Here is an 18,472-nt window from a genome sequence, read left to right on the forward strand (position 1 = left end):
AGTGGAATAACTGGAGAGGAGAGAGCATAGTGGAGTAACTGGAGAGGTGACTGTAGAGTGGAGATACTGGAAAGGAGAGAGCAGAGTGGAGTAACTGTGGAGGTGACTGTAGAGTGGAGTAACTGGAGAGGAGAGAGCAGAGTAGAGTAACTGGAGAGGAGAGAGCAGAGTGGATTAACTGAAGACGAGAGAGCAGATTGGAATAACTGGAGAGGAGAGAGCAGAGTGGAGTAACTGGAGAGGAGACAGCAGAGTGGATTTACTGGAGAGGAGACAGCAGAGTGGAGTAAAATGAGTGGAGACAGCAGAGAGGAATAACTGGAGAGGAGAGAGCAGAATGGAGTAACATGAGAGGAGAAAGCAGAGTGGAATAACTCGAGAGGTGAGAGCAGAGTGGAGTAACTGGAGGAGACTGCAGAGTGGAGTTCCTGGAGACGAGAGAGCAGAGTGGAGTAACTGGAGAGGAGAGAGCAGAGTGGAGTTACTAGAGAGGAGAGAGCAGAGTGGAGTAACTGGAGAGGAGACAGCAGAGTGGCATAACTGGAGAGGAGACAGCAGAGTGGAGTAACTGGATAGGAGAGAGCAGAGTGGAATAACTGGAGAGGAGAGAGCAGAGTGGTGTAACTGGAGAGGAGTCAGCAGAGTGGAGTAACTGGAGAGGAGAGAGCTGAGTGGAATAACTGGAGCAGTGACTGCAGAGTGGAGTAACTGGAGAGGAGACAGCAGAGTGGAATAACTGGAGTAGAGACAGCAGAGTGGAGTAACTGGAGACGAGAGAGCAGAGTGGAATAACTGGAGAGGAGAGAGCAGAGTGGAGTAACTGGAGAGGAGACAGCAGAGTGGAGTAACTGGAGAGGAGACAGCAGAGTGGACGAACTGGAGAGGAGAGAGAAGAGTGGCGTAACTGGAGACGAGAGAGCAGAGTGGAATAACTGGAGAGGAGACAGCAGAGTGGAGTTACTGGAGACGAGAGTGAAGAGTGCAATAACTGGAGAGGTGACTGTAGAGTGGAGTAACTGGAGAGGAGAAAGCAGAGTGGAATAACTGGAGAGGAGAGAGCAGAGTATAATAACAGCAGAGGAGAGAGCAGAGTGGAGTAATTGGAGAGGAGACAGCAGAGTGGAGTAACTGGAGAGGAGAGAGAAGAGTGGCGTAACTGGAGACGAGAGAGCAGAGTGGAATAACTGGAGAGGAGACAGCAGAGTGGAGTAACTGGAGAGGAGAGAGAAGAGTGCAATAACTGGAGAGGTGACTGTAGAGTGGAGTAACTGGAGAGGAGACAGCAGAGTGGAATAACTGGAGAGGAGAGAGCAGAGTATAATAACTGCAGAGGAGAGAGCAGAGTGGAGTAACTGGAGAGGAGACAGCAGAGTGGAGTAAATGGAGAGGAGAGAGAAGAGTGGCGTAACTGGAGACGAGAGAGCAGAGTGGAATAACTGGAGAGGAGACAGCAGAGTGGAATAACTGGAGAGGAGAGAGCAGAGTATAATAACTGCAGAGGAGAGAGCAGAGTGGAGTAACTGGAGAGGAGACAGCAGAGTGGAGTAACTGGAGAGGAGAAGCAGAGTGCAGTTACTGGAGAGGAGAGAGCAGAGTGGAGTAACTGGAGAGGAGACAGCAGAGTGGCATAACTGGAGAGGAGACAGCAGAGTGGAGTAACTGGATAGGAGAGAGCAGAGTGGAATAACTGGAGAGGAGAGAGCAGAGTGGAGTAACTGGAGAGGAGTCAGCAGAGTGGAGTAACTGGAGAGGAGAGAGCTGAGTGGAATAACTGGAGCAGTGACTGTAGAGTGGAGTAACTGGAGAGGAGACAACAGAGTGGAATAACTGGAGTAGAGACAGCAGAGTGGAGTAACTGGAGACGAGAGAGCAGAGTGGAATAACTGGAGAGGAGAGAGCAGAGTGGAGTAACTGGAGAGGAGAGAGAAGAGTGGCGTAACTGGATACGAGAGAGCAGAGTGGAATAACTGGAGAGGAGACAGCAGAGTGGAATAACTGGAGAGGAGAGAGCAGAGTATAATAACTGCAGAGGAGAGAGCAGAGTGGAGTAACTGGAGAGGAGACAGCAGAGTGGAGTAACTGGAGAGGAGAGAGAAGAGTGGCGTAACTGGAGACGAGAGAGCAGGGTGGAATAACTGGAGAGGAGACAGCAGAGTGGAGTAACTGGAGAGGAGAGAGAAGAGTGCAATAACTGGAGAGGTGACTGTAGAGTGGAGTAACTGGAGAGGCGACTGTAGAGTGGAATATCTGGAGAGGAGACAGCAGAGTGGAATAACTGGAGAGGAGAGAGCAGAGTGGAGTAACTGGAGAGGAGAGAGAAGAGTGGCGTAACTGGAGACAAGAGAGCAGAGTGGAATAACTGGAGAGGAGACAGCAGAGTGGAGTAACTGGAGAGGAGAGAGAAGAGTGCAATAACTGGAGAGGTGACTGTAGAGTGGAATAACTGGAGAGGAGACAGCAGTGTGGAATAACTGGAGAGGAGAGAGAAGAGTGGAGTAACTGGAGAGGTGTCTGTAGAGTGGAATAACTGGAGAGGAGACAGCAGTGTGGAATAACTGGAGAGTAGAGAGAAGAGTGGCGTAACTGGAGACGAGAGAGCAGAGTGGAATACCTGGAGAGGAGAGAGAAGAGTGGAGTAACTGGAGAGGAGAGAGCAGAGTGGAGTTACTGGAGAGGAGAGAGCAGAGTGGAGTAACTGGAGAGGATAGAGCAGAGTGGAGTAACTGGAGACGAGAGAGCAGAGTGGAGTAACTGGAGAGGAGAGAGCAGAGTGGAGTTACTGGAGAGGAGGGAGCAGAGTGGAGTAACTGGAGAGGAGACAGCAGGGTGGAATAACTGGAGTAGAGAGAGCAGAGTGGAGTAACTGGAGGCGTGAGAGCAGAGTGGAATAAATGGAGAGGAGAGAGCAGAGTGGAGTTACTGGAGAGGAGAGAGCAGAGTGGAGTTACTGGAGACGAGAGAGCAGAGTGGAGTAACTGGAGAGGAGACGGCAGAGTGGAATAACTGGAGAGGAGACAGCACAGTGGAGTAACAGGAGAGGAGAGAGCAGAATGGAATAACTGCAGAGGAGAGAGCAGAGTGGAGTTACTGGAGCGGAGACAGCAGAGTGGAGTTACTGGAGACGAGAGAGCAGAGTGGAGTAAATGGAGAGGAGAGAGCAGAGCGGAGTTACTGGAGAGGAGACAGCAGAGTGGAGTAACTGGAGAGGAGAGAGCAGAGTGGAGTTACTGGAGAGGAGAGAGTAGAGTGGAGTAACTGGAGAGGAGACAGCCGGGTGGAATAACTGGAGTAGAGAGAGCAGAGTGGAGTAACTGGAGGCGTGAGAGCAGAGTGGAATAAATGGAGAGGAGAGAGCAGAGTGGAGTAACTGGAGAGGAGACAGCCGGGTGGAATAACTGGAGTAGAGAGAGCAGAGTGGAGTAACTGGAGGCGTGAGAGCAGAGTGGAATAAATGGAGAGGAGAGAGCAGAGTGGAGTAACTGGAGAGGAGACAGCAGAGTGGAGTAACTGGAGAGGAGAGAGCAGAGTGAAATAACTGGAGCGGAGAGAGCAGAGTGGAGTAACTGAAGACGAGAGAGCAGATTGGAATAACTGGAGAGGAGAGAGCAGATTGGAGTAACTGGAGAGGAGACAGCAGAGTGGAGTAACTGGAGAGGAGACAGCAGCGTGGAGTAACTGGAGAGGAGACAGCAGAGTGGAGTAAAATGAGTTGGGACAGCAGAGTGGAATAACTGGAGAGGAGAGAGCAGAATGGAGTAACATGAGAGGAGAGAGCAGAGTGGAATAACTCGAGAGGTGAGAGCAGAGTGGAGTAACTGAAGAGGAGACAGCAGAGTGGAGTTACTGGAGACGAGAGAGCAGAGTGGAGTAACTGGAGAGGAGAGAGCAGAGTGGAGTTACTGGAGAGGAGAGAGCAGAGTGGAGTAACTGGAGAGGAGAGAGCAGAGTGGTATAACTGGAGCAGTGACTGCAGAGTGGAGTAACTGGAGAGGAGACAGCAGAGTGGAATAACTGGAGTAGAGAGGGCAGAGTGGAGTAACTGGAGATGAGAGAGCAGAGTGGAATAACTGGAGAGGAGAGAGCAGAGTGGAGTAACTGGAGAGGAGACAGCAGAGTGGAGTAACTGGAGAGGCGCGAGCAGAGTGGAATAACTGGAGCGGTGACTGTAGAGTGGAGTAACTGGAGAGGAGAGAGCAGAGTATAATAACTGCAGAGGAGAGAGTAGAGTGGAGTAACTGGAGAGGAGACGGCAGAGTGGAGTAACTGGAGAGGAGAGAGAAGAGTGGCGTAACTGGAGACGAGAGAGCAGAGTGGAATAACTGGAGAGGAGACAGCATAGTTTAGTAACTGGAGAGGAGAGTGAAGAGTGCAATAACTGGAGAGTTGACTGTAGAGTGGAGTAACTGGAGAGGAGACAGCAGAGTGGAATAACTGGAGAGGAGAGAGCAGAGTATAATAACTGCAGAGGAGAGAGCAGAGTGGAGTAACTGGAGAGGAGACAGCAGAGTGGAATAACTGGAGACAAGAGAGCAGAGTGGAGTAACTGGAGGCGAGAGAGCAGAGTGGAATAAATGGAGAGGAGAGAGCAGAGTGGAGTAACTGGAGAGGTGACTGTAGAGTGGAGATACTGGAAAGGAGAGAGCAGAGTGGAGTAACTGTGGAGGTGACTGTAGAGTGGAGTAACTGGAGAGGAGACAGCAGAGTAGAGTAACTGGAGAGGAGAGAGCAGAGTGGATTAACTGAAGACGAGAGAGCAGATTGGAATAACTGGAGAGGGGAGAGCAGAGTGGAGTAACTGGAGAGGAGACAGCAGAGTGGAGTAACTGGAGAGGAGACAGCAGAGTGGAGTAACTGGAGAGGAGACAGCAGAGTGGAGTAAAATGAGTGGAGACAGCAGAGTGGAATAACTGGAGAGGAGAGAGCAGAATGGAGTAACATGAGAGGAGAAAGCAGAGTGGAATAACTCGAGAGGTGAGAGCAGAGTGGAGTAACTGAAGAGGAGACAGCAGAGTGGAGTTCCTGGAGACGAGAGAGCAGAGTGGAGTAACTGGAGAGGAGAGAGCAGAGTGGAGTTACTAGAGAGGAGAGAGCAGAGTGGAGTAACTGGAGAGGAGACAGCAGAGTGGAGTAACTGGAGAGGAGACAGCAGAGTGGAGTAAAATGAGTGGAGACAGCAGAGTGGAATAACTGGAGAGGAGAGAGCAGAATGGAGTAACATGAGAGGAGAAAGCAGAGTGGAATAACTCGAGAGGTGAGAGCAGAGTGGAGTAACTGAAGAGGAGACAGCAGAGTGGAGTTCCTGGAGATGAGAGAGCAGAGTGGAGTAACTGGAGAGGAGAGAGCAGAGTGGAGTTACTAGAGAGGAGAGAGCAGAGTGGAGTAACTGGAGAGGAGACAGCAGAGTGGCATAACTGGAGAGGAGACAGCAGAGTGGAGTAACTGGATAGGAGAGAGCAGAGTGGAATAACTGGAGAGGAGAGAGCAGAGTGGTGTAACTGGAGAGGAGTCAGCAGAGTGGAGTAACTGGAGAGGAGAGAGCTGAGTGGAATAACTGGAGCAGTGACTGTAGAGTGGAGTAACTGGAGAGGAGACAGCAGAGTGGAATAACTGGAGTAGAGACAGCAGAGTGGAGTAACTGGAGACGAGAGAGCAGAGTGGAATAACTGGAGAGGAGAGAGCAGAGTGGAGTAACTGGAGAGGAGACAGCAGAGTGGAGTAACTGGAGAGGAGACAGCAGAGTGGACTAACTGGAGAGGAGAGAGAAGAGTGGCGTAACTGGAGACGAGAGAGCAGAGTGGAATAACTGGAGAGGAGACAGCAGAGTGGAGTTACTGGAGACGAGAGTGAAGAGTGCAATAACTGGAGAGGTGAATGTAGAGTGGAGTAACTGGAGAGGAGAAAGCAGAGTGGAATAACTGGAGAGGAGAGAGCAGAGTATAATAACAGCAGAGGAGAGAGCAGAGTGGAGTAATTGGAGAGGAGACAGCAGAGTGGAGTAACTGGAGAGGAGAGAGAAGAGTGGCGTAACTGGAGACGAGAGAGCAGAGTGGAATAACTGGAGAGGAGACAGCAGAGTGGAGTAACTGGAGAGGAGAGAGAAGAGTGCAATAACTGGAGAGGTGACTGTAGAGTGGAGTAACTGGAGAGGAGACAGCAGAGTGGAATAACTGGAGAGGAGAGAGCAGAGTATAATAACTGCAGAGGAGAGAGCAGAGTGGAGTAACTGGAGAGGAGACAGCAGAGTGGAGTAAATGGAGAGGAGAGAGAAGAGTGGCGTAACTGGAGACGAGAGAGCAGAGTGGAATAACTGGAGAGGAGACAGCAGAGTGGAATAACTGGAGAGGAGAGAGCAGAGTATAATAACTGCAGAGGAGAGAGCAGAGTGGAGTAACTGGAGAGGAGACAGCAGAGTGGAGTAACTGGAGAGGAGAAGCAGAGTGCAGTTACTGGAGAGGAGAGAGCAGAGTGGAGTAACTGGAGAGGAGACAGCAGAGTGGCATAACTGGAGAGGAGACAGCAGAGTGGAGTAACTGGATAGGAGAGAGCAGAGTGGAATAACTGGAGAGGAGAGAGCAGAGTGGAGTAACTGGAGAGGAGTCAGCAGAGTGGAGTAACTGGAGAGGAGAGAGCTGAGTGGAATAACTGGAGCAGTGACTGTAGAGTGGAGTAACTGGAGAGGAGACAGCAGAGTGGAATAACTGGAGTAGAGACAGCAGAGTGGAGTAACTGGAGAAGAGAGAGCAGAGTGGAATAACTGGAGAGGAGAGAGCAGAGTGGAGTAACTGGAGAGGAGACAGCAGAGTGGAGTAACTGGAGAGGAGACAGCAGAGTGGACTAACTGGAGAGGAGAGAGAAGAGTGCCGTAACTGGAGACGAGAGAGCAGAGTGGAATAACTGGAGAGGAGACAGCAGAGTGGAGTAACTGGAGACGAGAGTGAAGAGTGCAATAACTGGAGAGGTGACTGTAGAGTGGAGTAACTGGAGAGGAGACAGCAGAGTGGAATAACTGGAGAGGAGAGAGCAGAGTATAATAACTGCAGAGGAGAGAGCAGAGTGGAGTAACTGGAGAGGAGACAGCAGAGTGGAGTAACTGGAGAGGAGAGAGAAGAGTGGCGTAACTGGAGACGCGAGAGCAGAGTGGAATAACTGGAGAGGAGACAGCAGAGTGGAGTAACTGGAGAGGAGAGAGAAGAGTGCAATAACTGGAGAGGTGACTGTAGAGTGGAGTAACTGGAGAGGTGACTGTAGAGTGGAATAACTGGAGAGGAGACAGCAGAGTGGAATAACTGGAGAGGAGAGAGCAGAGTGGAGTAACTGGAGAGGAGAGAGAAGAGTGGCGTAACTGGACACAAGAGAGCAGAGTGGAATAACTGGAGAGGAGACAGCAGAGTGGTGTAACTGGAGAGGAGAGAGAAGAGTGCAATAACTGGAGAGGGGACTGTAGAGTGGAATAACTGGAGAGGAGACAGCAGTGTGGAATAACTGGAGAGGAGAGAGAAGAGTGGAGTAACTGGAGAGGTGACTGTAGAGTGGAATAACTGGAGAGGAGACAGCAGTGTGGAATAACTGGAGAGTAGAGAGAAGAGTGGCGTAACTGGAGACGAGAGAGCAGAGTGGAATACCTGGAGAGGAGAGAGAAGAGTGGAGTAACTGGAGAGGATAGAGCAGAGTGGAGTTACTGGAGAGGAGAGAGCAGAGTGGAGCAACTGGAGAGGATAGAGCAGAGTGGAGTAACTGGAGACAAGAGAGCAGAGTGGAGTAACTGGAGAGGAGAGAGCAGAGTGGAGTTACTGGAGAGGAGGGAGCAGAATGGAGTAACTGGAGAGGAGACAGCAGGGTGGAATAACTGGAGTAGAGAGAGCAGAGTGGAGTAACTGGAGGCGTGAGAGCAGAGTGGAATAAATGGAGAGGAGAGAGCAGAGTGGAGTTACTGGAGAGGAGAGAGCAGAGTGGAGTTACTGGAGACGAGAGAGCAGAGTGGAGTAACTGGAGAGGAGACGGCAGAGTGGAATAACTGGAGAGGAGACAGCACAGTGGAGTAACAGGAGAGGAGAGAGCAGAATGGAATAACTGCAGAGGAGAGAGCAGAGTGGAGTTACTGGAGCGGAGACAGCAGAGTGGAGTTACTGGAGACGAGAGAGCAGAGTGGAGTAACTGGAGAGGAGAGAGCAGAGCGGAGTTACTGGAGAGGAGACAGCAGAGTGGAGTAACTGGAGAGGAGAGAGCAGAGTGGAGTTACTGGAGAGGAGAGAGTAGAGTGGAGTAACTGGAGAGGAGACAGCCGGGTGGAATAACTGGAGTAGAGAGAGCAGAGTGGAGTAACTGGAGGCGTGAGAGCAGAGTGGAATAAATGGAGAGGAGAGAGCAGAGTGGAGTAACTGGAGAGGAGACAGCAGAGTGGAGTAACTGGAGAGGAGAGAGCAGAGTGATATAACTGGAGCGGAGAGAGCAGAGTGGAGTAACTGAAGACGAGAGAGCAGATTGGAATAACTGGAGAGGAGAGAGCAGATTGGAGTAACTGGAGAGGAGACAGCAGAGTGGAGTAACTGGAGAGGAGACAGCAGCGTGGAGTAACTGGAGAGGAGACAGCAGAGTGGAGTAAAATGAGTTGGGACAGCAGAGTGGAATAACTGGAGAGGAGAGAGCAGAATGGAGTAACATGAGAGGAGAGAGCATAGTGGAATAACTCGAGAGGTGAGAGCAGAGTGGAGTAACTGAAGAGGAGACAGCAGAGTGGAGTTACTGGAGACGAGAGAGCAGAGTGGAGTAACTGGAGAGGAGAGAGCAGAGTGGAGTTACTGGAGAGGAGAGAGCAGAGTGGAGTAACTGGAGAGGAGACAGCAGAGTGGCATAACTGGAGAGGAGACAGCAGAGTGGAGTAACTGGAGAGGAGAGAGCAGAGTGGAATAACTGGAGAGGAGAGAGCAGAGTGGAATAACTGGAGCAGTGACTGTAGAGTGGAGTAACTGGAGAGGAGACAGCAGAGTGGAATAACTGGAGTAGAGAGGGCAGAGTGGAGTAACTGGAGATGAGAGAGCAGAGTGGAATAACTGGAGAGGAGAGAGCAGAGTGGAGTAACTGGAGAGGAGACAGCAGAGTGGAGTAACTGGAGAGGCGAGAGCAGAGTGGAATAACTGGAGCGGTGACTGTAGAGTGGAGTAACTGGAGAGGAGAGAGCAGAGTGGAGTAACTGGAGAGGAGACAGCAGAGTGGAGTAACTGGAGAGGAGAGAGCAGAGTGGAATAACTGGAGCAGTGACTGTAGAGTGGAGTAACTGGAGAGGAGACAGCAGAGTGGAATAACTGGAGTAGAGAGGGCAGAGTGGAGTAACTGGAGATGAGAGAGCAGAGTGGAATAACTGGAGAGGAGAGAGCAGAGTGGAGTAACTGGAGAGGAGACAGCAGAGTGGAGTAACTGGAGAGGCGAGAGCAGAGTGGAATAACTGGAGCGGTGACTGTAGAGTGGAGTAACTGGAGAGGAGAGAGCAGAGTATAATAACTGCAGAGGAGAGAGCAGAGTGGAGTAACTGGAGAGGAGACGGCAGAGTGGAGTAACTGGAGAGGAGAGAGAAGAGTGGCGTAACTGGAGAGGAGACAGCAGAGTGGAATAACTGGAGAGGAGACAGCATAGTGGAGTAACTGGAGAGGAGAGTGAAGAGTGCAATAACTGGAGAGTTGACTGTAGAGTGGAGTAACTGGAGAAGAGACAGCAGAGTGGAATAACTGGAGAGGAGAGAGCAGAGTATAATAACTGCAGAGGAGAGAGCAGAGTGGAGTAACTGGAGAGGAGACAGCAGAGTGGAATAACTGGAGTAGAGAGAGCAGAGTGGAGTAACTGGAGGCGAGAGAGCAGAGTGGAATAAATGGAGAGGAGAGAGCAGAGTGGAGTAACTGGAGAGGAGACAGCAGAGTGGAGTAACTGGAGAGGAGAGAGCAGAGTGGAATAACTGGAGCAGAGAGAGCAGAGTGGAGTAACTGGAGATGAGAGAGCAGAGAGGAATAACTGGAGAGGAGACAGCAGAGTGGAGTTACTGGAGAGGAGAGAGCAGAGTGGAGTAACTGGAGAGGAGACAGCAGTGTGGAATAACTGGAGCAGTGACTGTAGAGTGGAGTAACTAGAGAGGAGACAGCAGAGTGGAATAACTGGAGTAGAGAGAGCAGAGTGGAGTAACTGGAGATGAGAGAGCAGAGTGGAATATCTGGAGAGTAGAGAGCAGAGTGGAGTAACTGGAGAGGAGACAGCAGAGTGGAGTAACTGGAGAGGAGACAGCAGAGTGGAATAACTGGATTAGAGAGAGCAGAGTGGCGTAACTGGAGAGGGGAGAGCAGAGTGGAATAACTGGAGCAGTGACTGTAGAGTGGAGTAACTAGAGAGGAGACAGCAGAGTGGAATAACTGGAGTAGAGAGAGCAGAGTGGGGTAACTGGAGACGAGAGAGCAGAGTGGAATAACTGGAGAGGAGAGAGCAGAGTGGAGTAACTGGAGAGGAGACAGCAGAGTAGAGTAACTGGAGAGGAGAGAGAAGAGTGGAGTAACTGGAGAGGAGAGAGCAGAGTGGAGTAACTGGAGAGGAGAGAGCAGAGTGGAGTTACTGGAGAAGATACAACAGAATGGAGTAACTGGAGAGGAGACAGCAGAGTGGAGTAACTGGAGTAGAGAGAGCAGAGTGGAGTTACTGGAGAGGAGAGAGCAGAGTGGAGTAACTGGAGAGGAGACAGCAAAGTGGAGTAACTGGAGAGGAGAGAGCAGAGTGGAATAACTGGAGCAGTGACTGTAGAGTGGAGTAACTAGAGAGGAGACAGCAGAGTGGAATAACTGGAGTAGAGAGAGCAGAGTGGAGTAACTGGAGATGAGAGAGCAGAGTGGAATAACTGGAGAGGAGAGAGCAGAGTCGAGTAACTGGAGAGGAGAGAGTAGAGTGGAATAACTGGAGAGGTGACTGTGGAGTGGAATAACTGGAGAGGAGACAGCAGTGTGGAATAACTGGAGAGGAGAGAGAAGAGTGGAGTTACTGGAGAGGTGACTGTGGAGTGGAATAACTGGAGAGGAGACAGCAGTGTGTAATATTTGGAGAGGAGAGAGAAGAGTGGCGTAACTGGAGACGAGAGAGCAGAGTGTAATAACTGGAGAGGAGACAGCAGATTGGAGTAACTGGAGGGGAGAGAGAAGAGTGGAATAACTGGAGAGGAGAGAGAAGAGTGGAGTAACTGGAGAGGTGACTGTAGAGTGGAGATACTGGAGAGGAGGGAGAAGAGTGGAGTAACTGGAGACGAGAGAGCAGAGTGGAGTAACTAAAGTGGAGACAGCAGAGTGGAGTAACTGGAGACGAGAGAGCAGAGTGGAGTTACTGGAGAGGAGAGAGCAGAGTGGAGTAACTGGAGAGGAGACAGCAGAGTGGAGTAACTGGAGAGTAGTCAGCAGAGTGGAGTAACTGGAGAGGAGACAGCAGAGTGGAGTTACTGGAGACGAGAGAGCAGAGTGGAGTAACTGGAGACGAGAGAGCAGAGTGGAGTTACTGGAGAGGAGAGAGCAGAGTGGAGTAACTGGAGAGTAGACAGCAGAGTGGAGTAACTGGAGAGGAGAGAGCAGAGTGGAGTAACTGGAGAGGCGAGAGCAGAGTGTAGTTACTGTGGAGGAGAGAGCAGAGTGGATTAACTGTAGATTGGAGAGTGCAGAGTGGTTTAACTGGAGAGGAGATAGCAGAGTGGAGTAACTGGAGAGCAGAGAGCAGAGTGGAATAACTAAAGAGGTGACTGTAGTGTGGAGTAACTGGAGAGAAGACCGCAGAGTGGAGGGAGCTGCATTTACTGTGGAACTGTTGTACTTTATTCTTAGACAAAGGAGAACTGCAAGTCATTTTGGAGAGGTGGGTGTTGGAGCACCAGAGAACTGTTTGTTATTTGGACTGTTGGGGGAGGGAGAAGGCACCGGAAGATCCAGGGGTGGGGCTGCCACATTCTATAGGGAGCCCCTGTCTTGCTCCTGTGTTTATCTGCCATCCTGCACAAAAGGGGCTCCCTCCCCACCCCCAACTGTGTGGCTCGGGACGGCTGGAGCTGCCCGGGTGAAGAATGTCTTCCCAGTCTTTACAGAACAGCGGAAAAGGAGAGAACCGGGCGGCTCTAACTGACCCGGGCGAAGAACCCTCTCCTAACTGGAAGACAGGACTGTGAACTCTGAACTAAGCTGCTCCAACCACCGAACCACAGCAACATCCTCGCACCTCATCTCTCCCTCCCATCACTCAGCTGTCTATCCTCTCCTCTCCTTCTCCTTTAACTTTGCACCCCTATTCTCCTCGACCCCACCCCTCCCATCATATTGATTTCGTTTAAAAGCTGTTAGTTTATTTCTTAAGGGTGGGCGAGGCTCTGTGACCCCATGGCAAGTCCCTCTTCACCGGTGGCGGGGCCTTCTCGCACGTATGCTGCTGCAGCTGCACCTCAATCCCCGTCACCGTTTGCTTTATTAACATCGAAGCATGGGGTGAAGATCTACGTCCATCCCAACATGACTATAGAGGCATGTGTGAAAGCAATGGCCGAGGTTGTCGGCCCTTCGGCCATTGTTGCAGCCTCTAAAATGTACGGGAAGGCAGTGTTTTTCCTGAAGACCGAGCGGGCGGTGTCCCTGGCTCTGAACAAGGGGCTCACCATGGGCGGTACCTTTCTGCCAGTGGACCCCCTGGAGGCCACTGCGCAAAGGCTCATTTTATCCAACGTCCCGCCCTTCATTCCTGCTGAGTTCCTCCTTCCCCACCTGCACCATCTGGGGGAAGTAAAGACGGGGCTCACCCCAGTCCCGCTCGGTCTTCGGGACAACAGCCTCCGGCACGTGCACACCTTCAGCCGCCAGTTATTCATGCAGCTGGCGCGGGAGGAGGACACAGAGGGCCACTAAATACAGAGTTCCAGGGGCCGAACTACCCCGTCTTCTGGACCATGGACGGGGTGCGGTGCCATGTCTGGAGGTGGGTGGGGCATGTTCACTGTTCCCTATCGGAGTGGGATTAACCCTCACACCCACCTCTCCCCATTTACACACACCGGGCAGCCTGTTTCCTATCGGAGTGGGATTAACCCTCACACCCACCTCTCCCCATTTACACACACCGGGCAGCCTGTTCCCTATCGGAGTGGGATTAACCCTCTCACCCACCTCTCCCCATTTACACACACCGGGCAGCCTGTTCCCTATCGGAGTGGGATTAACCCTCTCACCCACCTCTCCCCATTTACACACGCCAGGCAGCCTGTTCCCTATCGGAGTGGGATTAACCCTCTCACACACCTCTCCCCATTTACACACACCGGGCAGCCTGTTCCCTATCGGAGTGGGATTAACCTTCTCACCCACCTCTCCCCATTTACACACACCGGGCAGTCTGTTCCCTATCGGAGTGGGATTAACCCTCTCACCCACCTCTCGCCATTTACACACGCCAGGCAGCCTGTTCCCTATCGGAGTGGGATTAACCCTCTCACACACCTCTCCCCATTTACACACACCGGGCAGCCTGTTCCCTATCGGAGTGGGATTAACCTTCTCACCCACCTCTCCCCATTTACACACACTGGGCAGCCTGTTCCATATCGGAGTGGGATTAATCCTCTCACCCACCTCTCGCCATTTACACACACCGGGCATCCTGTTCCCTATCGGATTGGGATTAACCCTCTCACCCACCTCTCCCCATTTACACACACCGGGTAGCCTGTTCCATATCGGAGTGGGATTAACCCTCACACCCACCTCTCCCCATATACACACACCGGGCAGCCTGTTCCCTATCGGAGTGGGATTAACCCTCACACCCACCTCTCCCCATTTACACACACCGGTCAGCCTGTTCCCTATCAGAGGGGATTAACCCTCTCACCCACCTCTCCCCATTTACACACACCGGGTAGCCTGTTCAATATCGGAGTGGGATTAACCCTCACACCCACCTCTCCCCATATACACACACCGGGCAGCCTGTTCCCTATCGGAGTGGGATTAACCCTCACACCCACCTCTCCCCATTTACACACACCGGTCAGCCTGTTCCCTATCAGAGTGGGATTAACCCTCTCACACACCTCTCCCCAGTTACACACACAGGGCAGTCTGTTCCTTATCGGAGTGGGATTAACCCTCTCACCCACCTCTCCCCATTTACACTCACCGGGCAGCCTGTTCCCTATCGGAGTGGGATTAACCCTCTCACCCACCTCTCCCCATTTACACTCACCAGGCAGCATGTCCCCTATCGGAGTGGGAGTAAACCTCTCACCCACCTCTCCCCATTTACACACACCGGGCAGCCTGTTACCTATCGGAGTGGGATTAACCCTCTCACCCACCTCTCCCCATTTACACTCACCAGGCAGCATGTCCCCTATCGGAGTGGGAGTAAACCTCTCACCCACCTCTCCCCATTTACACACACCGGGCAGCCTGTTACCTATCGGAGTGGGATTAACACTCTCACCCACCTCTCCCCATTTACACACACCAGGCAGACTGTTCCCTATCGGATTGGGATTAACCCTCTCACCCACCTCTCCCCATTTACACACACCGGGCAGCCTGTTACCTATCGGAGTGGGATTAACACTCTCACCCACCTCTCCCCATTTACACACACTGGGCAGCCTGTTCCCTATCAGAGTGGGATTAACCCTCTCACCCACCTCTCCCCATTTACACACACCGGTCAGCCTGTTCCCTATCGGAGGGGATTAACCCTCTCACCCACCTCTCCCCATTTACACACACCGGGCAGCCTGTTCCCTATCGGAGGCGATTAACCCTCTCACCCACCTCTCCCCATTTACACACACCGGTCAGCCAGTTCCCTATCGGAGTGGGATTAACCCTCTCACCCACCTCTCCCCATTTACAAACACCGGGCAGCCTGTTCCCTATCAGAGTGGGATTAACCCTCTCACACACCTCTCCCCAGTTACACACACAGGGCAGTCTGTTCCTTATCGGAGTGGGATTAACCCTCTCACCCACCTCTCCCCATTTACACACACCAGGCAGCCTTTTCCCTATCGGAGTGGGATTAACCCTCTCACCCACCTCTCCCTATTTACACACACCGGGCAGTCTTTTCCCTATCGGAGGGGGATTAACCCTCTCACACACCTCTCCCCATTTACACACACCAGGCAGCCTTTTCCCTATCGGAGTGGGATTAACCCTCTCACCCACCTCTCCCCATTTACACACACCGGGCAGTCTTTTCCCTATCGGAGGGGGATTAACCCTCTCACACACCTCTCCCCATTTACACACACCAGGCAGCCTTTTCCCTATCGGAGTGGGATTAACCCTCTCACCCACCTCTCCCCATTTACACACACCGGGCAGTCTTTTCCCTATCGGAGGGGGATTAACCCTCTCACACACCTCTCCCCATTTACACACACCGGGCAGTCTTTTCCCTATCGGAGGGGGATTAACCCTCTCACACACCTCTCCCCATTTACACACACCAGGCAGCCTTTTCCCTATCGGAGTGGGATTAACCCTCTCACACACCTCTCCCCAGTTACACACACAGGGCAGACTGTTCCTTATCGGAGTGGGATTAACCCTCTCACCCACCTCTCCCCATTTACACACACCGGGCAGTCTTTTCCCTATCGGAGGGGGATTAACCCTCTCACACACCTCTCCCCATTTACACACACCAGGCAGCCTTTTCCCTATCGGAGTGGGATTAACACTCTCACACACCTCTCCCTATTTACACACACAGGGCAGCCTGTTCCCTATCGGAGTGGGATTAACCCTGTCGAAGCTTTGGAAAGGGTGCAGAGGAGATTTACTAGGATGTTGCCTGGTATGGAAGGAAGGTCTTACGAGGAAAGGCTGAGGGACTTGGGGTTGTTTTCGTTAGAGAGAAGGAGGAGGAGAGGTGACTTAATAGAGACATACAAGATAATCAGAGGGTTAGATAGGGTGGATAGTGAGAGTCTTTTTCCTCGGATGAGGATGGCAAACACGAGGGGACATAGCTTTAAGTTGAGGGGTGAAAGATATAGGACAGATGTCAGAGGTAGTTTCTTTACGCAGAGAGTAGTAGGGGCGTGGAACGCCCTGCCTGCAACAGTAGTAGACTCGCCAACTTTAAGGGCATTTAAGTGGTCATTGGATAGACATATGGATGTAAATGGAATAGTGTAGGTCAGATGATCGGCGCAACATCGAGGGCCGAAGGGCCTGTACTGCGCTGTAATATTCTAATTCTAATTCTAATTCTAAACCCACCTCTCCCTATTTACACACACCGGGCAGCCTGTTCCCTTTCGGAGTGGGATTAACCCTCTCACCCACCTCTCCCTATTTACACACACCGGGCAGCCTGTTCCCTATCGGAGTGGGATTAACCCTCTCACAAACCTCTCCCCATTTACACACACCAGGCAGCCTGTTCCATATCGGAGTGGGATTAACCCTCTCACCCACCGCTCCCCATTTACACACACCAGGCAGCCTGTTCCCTATCGGAGTGGGATTAACCCTCTCACAAACCTCTCCCCATTTACACACACCAGGCAGCCTGTTCCATATCGGAGTGGGATTAACCCTCTCACCCACCGCTCCCCATTTACACACACCGGGCAGTCTGTTCCCTATCGGAGTGGGATTAACCCTCTCACTCACCTCTCCCCATTTACACACACCGGGCAGCCTGTTCCCAATTGGAGGGGATTAACCCTCTCACCCACCTCTCCCCATTTACACACACCGGGCAGCCTGTTCCCTATCGGAGTGGGATTAACACTCTCACACACCTCTCCCCATTTAAACACACCGGGCAGCCTGTTCCCTATCGGATTGGGATTAACACTCTCACACACCTCTCCCCATTTACACTCACCGGGCAGCCTGTTCCCTATCGGAGTGGGATTAACCCTCTCACCCACCTCTCCCCATTTACACACACCGGGCAGCCTGTTCCCTATCGGAGTGGGATTAACCCTCTCACCCACCTCTCCCCATTTACACACACCGGGCAGCCTGTTCCCTATCAGAGTGGGATTAACACTTTCACACACCTCTCCCCATTTACACACACCGGTCAGCCTTTTCCCTATCGGAGTGGGATTAACACTTTCACACACCTCTCCCCATTTACACACACCGTGCAGCCTGTTCCCTATCGGAGTGGGATTAACCCTCTCACCCACCTCTCCCCATTTACACACACCAGGCAGCCTGTTCCGTATCGGATTGGGATTAACCCTCTCACCCACCTCTTCCCATTTACACACACCGGTCCCAATTTACACACACCGGGTAGACTGTTCCCTATCGGAGGGGAATTAACCCTCTCACCCACCTCTCCCCATTTACACTCACCGGGCAGCCTGTTCCCTATCGGAGTGGGATTAACCCTCTCACCCACCTCTCCCCATTTACACACACCGGGCAGCCTGTTACCTATCGGAGTGGGATTAACACTCTCACCCACCTCTCCCCATTTACACACACCGGGCAGCCTGTTCCCTATCAGAGTGGGATTAAACCTCTCACCCACCTCTCCCCATTTACACACACCGGTCAGCCTGTTCCCTATCGGAGGGGATTAACCCTCTCACCCACCTCTCCCCATTTACACACACCGGTCAGCCAGTTCCCTATCGGAGTGGGATTAACCCTCTCACCCATCTCTCCCCATTTACACACACCGGGCAGCCTGTTCCCTATCGGAGGGGATTAACCCTCTCACCCACCTCTCCCCATTTACACACACCGGTCAGCCAGTTCCCTATCGGAGTGGGATTAACCCTCTCACCCACCTCTCCCCATTTGCACACACGGGGCAGCCTGTTCCCTATCGGAGTGGGATTAACCCTCTCACCCACCTCTCCACATTTACAAACACCGGGCAGCCTGTTCCCTATCAGAGTGGGATTAACCCTCTCACCCACCTCTCCCCATTTACACACACCGGGCAGCCTGTTCCCTATCAGAGTGGGATTAACCCTCTCACACACCTCTCTCCATTTACAAACACCGGGCAGTCTGTTCCCTATCGGAGGGGGATTAACCCTCTCACACACCTCTCCCTATTTACACACACCGGGCAGCCTGTTCCCTTTCGGAATGGGATTAACCCTCACACACACCTTTCCCCATTTGCACACATCGGGCTCTCACACACCTCTCCCCATTTACACACACCGGGCAGCCTGTTCCCTATCGGAGTGGGATTAACCCTCTCACACACCTCTCCCCATTTACACACATCGGGCAGCCTGTTCCCTATCGGAGTGGGATTAACCCTCTCACACACCTCTCCCCATTTACACACACCGGGCAGCCTGTTCCCTATCGGAGTGGGATTAACCCTCTCACCCACCTCACCCCATTTACACACACAGGGAAGCCTGTTCCCTATCGGAGTGGGATTAACCCTCTCACCCGCCTTTTCCCATTTACACACACAGGGCAGTCTGTTCCCTATCGGAGTG

At 52.2% G+C, this 18,472-nt stretch overlaps 1 protein-coding gene across 1 annotated transcript in view; it reads right to left on the reverse strand.

The window, feature by feature from the left end:
- The window catches only part of LOC137385203 (matrix metalloproteinase-17-like), a 103,695-nt gene extending 91,221 nt beyond the window's left edge, over positions 1-12,474 (reverse strand). The window contains exon 1 of the mRNA XM_068060192.1: positions 12,400-12,474. Coding sequence (XP_067916293.1) covers positions 12,400-12,474 — 75 coding nt within the window. The remainder of the gene's footprint in view (positions 1-12,399) is intronic.
- Between the last annotated feature and the right edge of the window lie 5,998 nt (positions 12,475-18,472).

The sequence above is a fragment of the Heterodontus francisci genome, chromosome 28, assembly GCF_036365525.1.
Source record: "Heterodontus francisci isolate sHetFra1 chromosome 28, sHetFra1.hap1, whole genome shotgun sequence".
Classification (NCBI taxonomy): domain Eukaryota; kingdom Metazoa; phylum Chordata; class Chondrichthyes; order Heterodontiformes; family Heterodontidae; genus Heterodontus; species Heterodontus francisci.